The sequence below is a fragment of the Cicer arietinum genome, chromosome 6 (genome assembly GCF_000331145.2).
Source record: "Cicer arietinum cultivar CDC Frontier isolate Library 1 chromosome 6, Cicar.CDCFrontier_v2.0, whole genome shotgun sequence".
NCBI lineage: Eukaryota > Viridiplantae > Streptophyta > Magnoliopsida > Fabales > Fabaceae > Cicer > Cicer arietinum.
In genome coordinates, this window is record NC_021165.2 from 42954518 (window position 1) to 42956313 (window position 1796).

Genomic DNA, 1796 nt, shown 5'->3' on the forward strand with positions numbered 1-1796 from the left:
GTCATCTATAAGTGGCTGCATGTACACATCAATCTTCCCTTTTGGATTGGAAGGACCAGGAATTATAATGGTTAAGAATAAAAACTCTCTTCTCATGCACATCTAAGGTGGAAAATCGTAAGGAGTAAGAATTATTGGCCAACATGAATATGTCCTACTTGTTTTATCGAATGGTGCAAATCCATCAGCACACAATCCTAGCCTCACATTTCGAGGGTCCATTGAAAATTTGGGATATCTTTCATCAAAATGCTTCCATGCCTATCCATCAGATGGATGCGATAAATAGCTTGGATCTCTTATATTCTCACGATGCCACCTCATTTGGCTTGCAGTTTGCATTGACGAATAAAGTCTTTGAAGCCTTGGGATAAGAGGGAAATACCACATATTTTTTAAAGGAACTTCTCTAACCTTACCATTTCTAATGACGCTTTTGTAACGATCTTCACCATAAATTTTATAACTACGAAGATTTTTATCAACAGGAAAGTAATATATCATACATCCATGTAGGCAACAATGAATCTTTATGCAACCCAATCCAAGCTTTTCCACTGATTTCTTTGCACGATAGAAGTTGTCAAGCATTCGATTTTCATTTGGCAACGCCTTTCCCATAAAATACATCCATTGATTAAAGCAAATCTTAGAGATATTGAAGTCTGACTTGATACTTAAAGCTTGTATTGCAGCAGAAAGTTCAGAATAATTTTCACAACCATTATACAAGGGAGCTTGTGCAGCTTTCAACATATCAAAAAAGATTCTGGCTTTTGGGTTAGGATCTTCCCTAATTTGGTCTCCACAGTCATCTATTTGTTGCTCAATATATGTACCAAGAGATGGTCCGACTGCATCCATTACCATTTGCTCAAAGTCATTGAAGTCTTCCCGAACCCCACTACATTTGTAATAGTTGTTTGAAACCACTGACGGAATTGGAGGCCTTTTTTCACCATGGTTAGTCCAATAATAGTAATCATCCATAAATCCCTTCATACAAAGGTGTCCCGTGATATCGCCAACGAACTGATGTTTCTTACACTTACATATTTTACACGGGCATCTCAACTTTCCTTCTTTTTTGAATTTTTCTTGTGCACAAGCAAATTGCGCGAACTCGAAAACACCAGCCATATACTCATCTGCTACTCTTCTCTTATTAGGACCCATCCTATTAACCATCTTCTTGCGATGTTCGGGAATTTCCATTTCTCTAATTGATAAATAAGTAGAATGTCAATTACCATAGTTAATAAATTTATATGAAGATTCCTTGTAACGATTTAAGAATCTTAAAGGGTTAAAGTCCTAGGCTTGGTTTAGTTGGTACGATAATAAATTATTGTACGAATTTGTACTATATGGCTAACAAATAGTACAAAATGTATTAACCTAACTCTAAGATTGTCTCCACTATAAAAAAAAGTAAATAATATAAATTATGATAAGCTTATACAAAAAATTATTTAGCTAATTAACAAAATCAAAGAAATACAACAAATAAACACATAGTTAATCTTTACAATGTCCGTACGTTGTTTTATGCGTTCCTTGTAACTTACATAAGAAGAACAACTAAATATATCTAATGAAAAAAAATACAAAAAACACATAAACTCAGTTCTTTTTATATCTAGTTTATGACATCGTGATTGCATGTATAGTTACTTTTGTTATAGATTCTACTTAAAGTTAAGTTTTTTCTTCCACTTCACATAATCTCTTAACACGTGTAGTTGAGGATATATATGTATATGACATAGAACAAACAAATATAAGATTAATGAATA

The 1796-nt window shown here is 33.5% G+C and overlaps 1 protein-coding gene across 1 annotated transcript; it reads right to left on the reverse strand.

The window, feature by feature from the left end:
• Positions 1-261: 261 nt before the first annotated feature.
• Positions 262-1215, reverse strand: LOC101489944 (uncharacterized). Its single transcript, XM_004516509.1, has one exon. The coding sequence runs from the start codon at positions 1213-1215 to the stop codon at positions 262-264; it is 954 nt and encodes a 317-aa protein (XP_004516566.1).
• Positions 1216-1796: the final 581 nt, after the last annotated feature.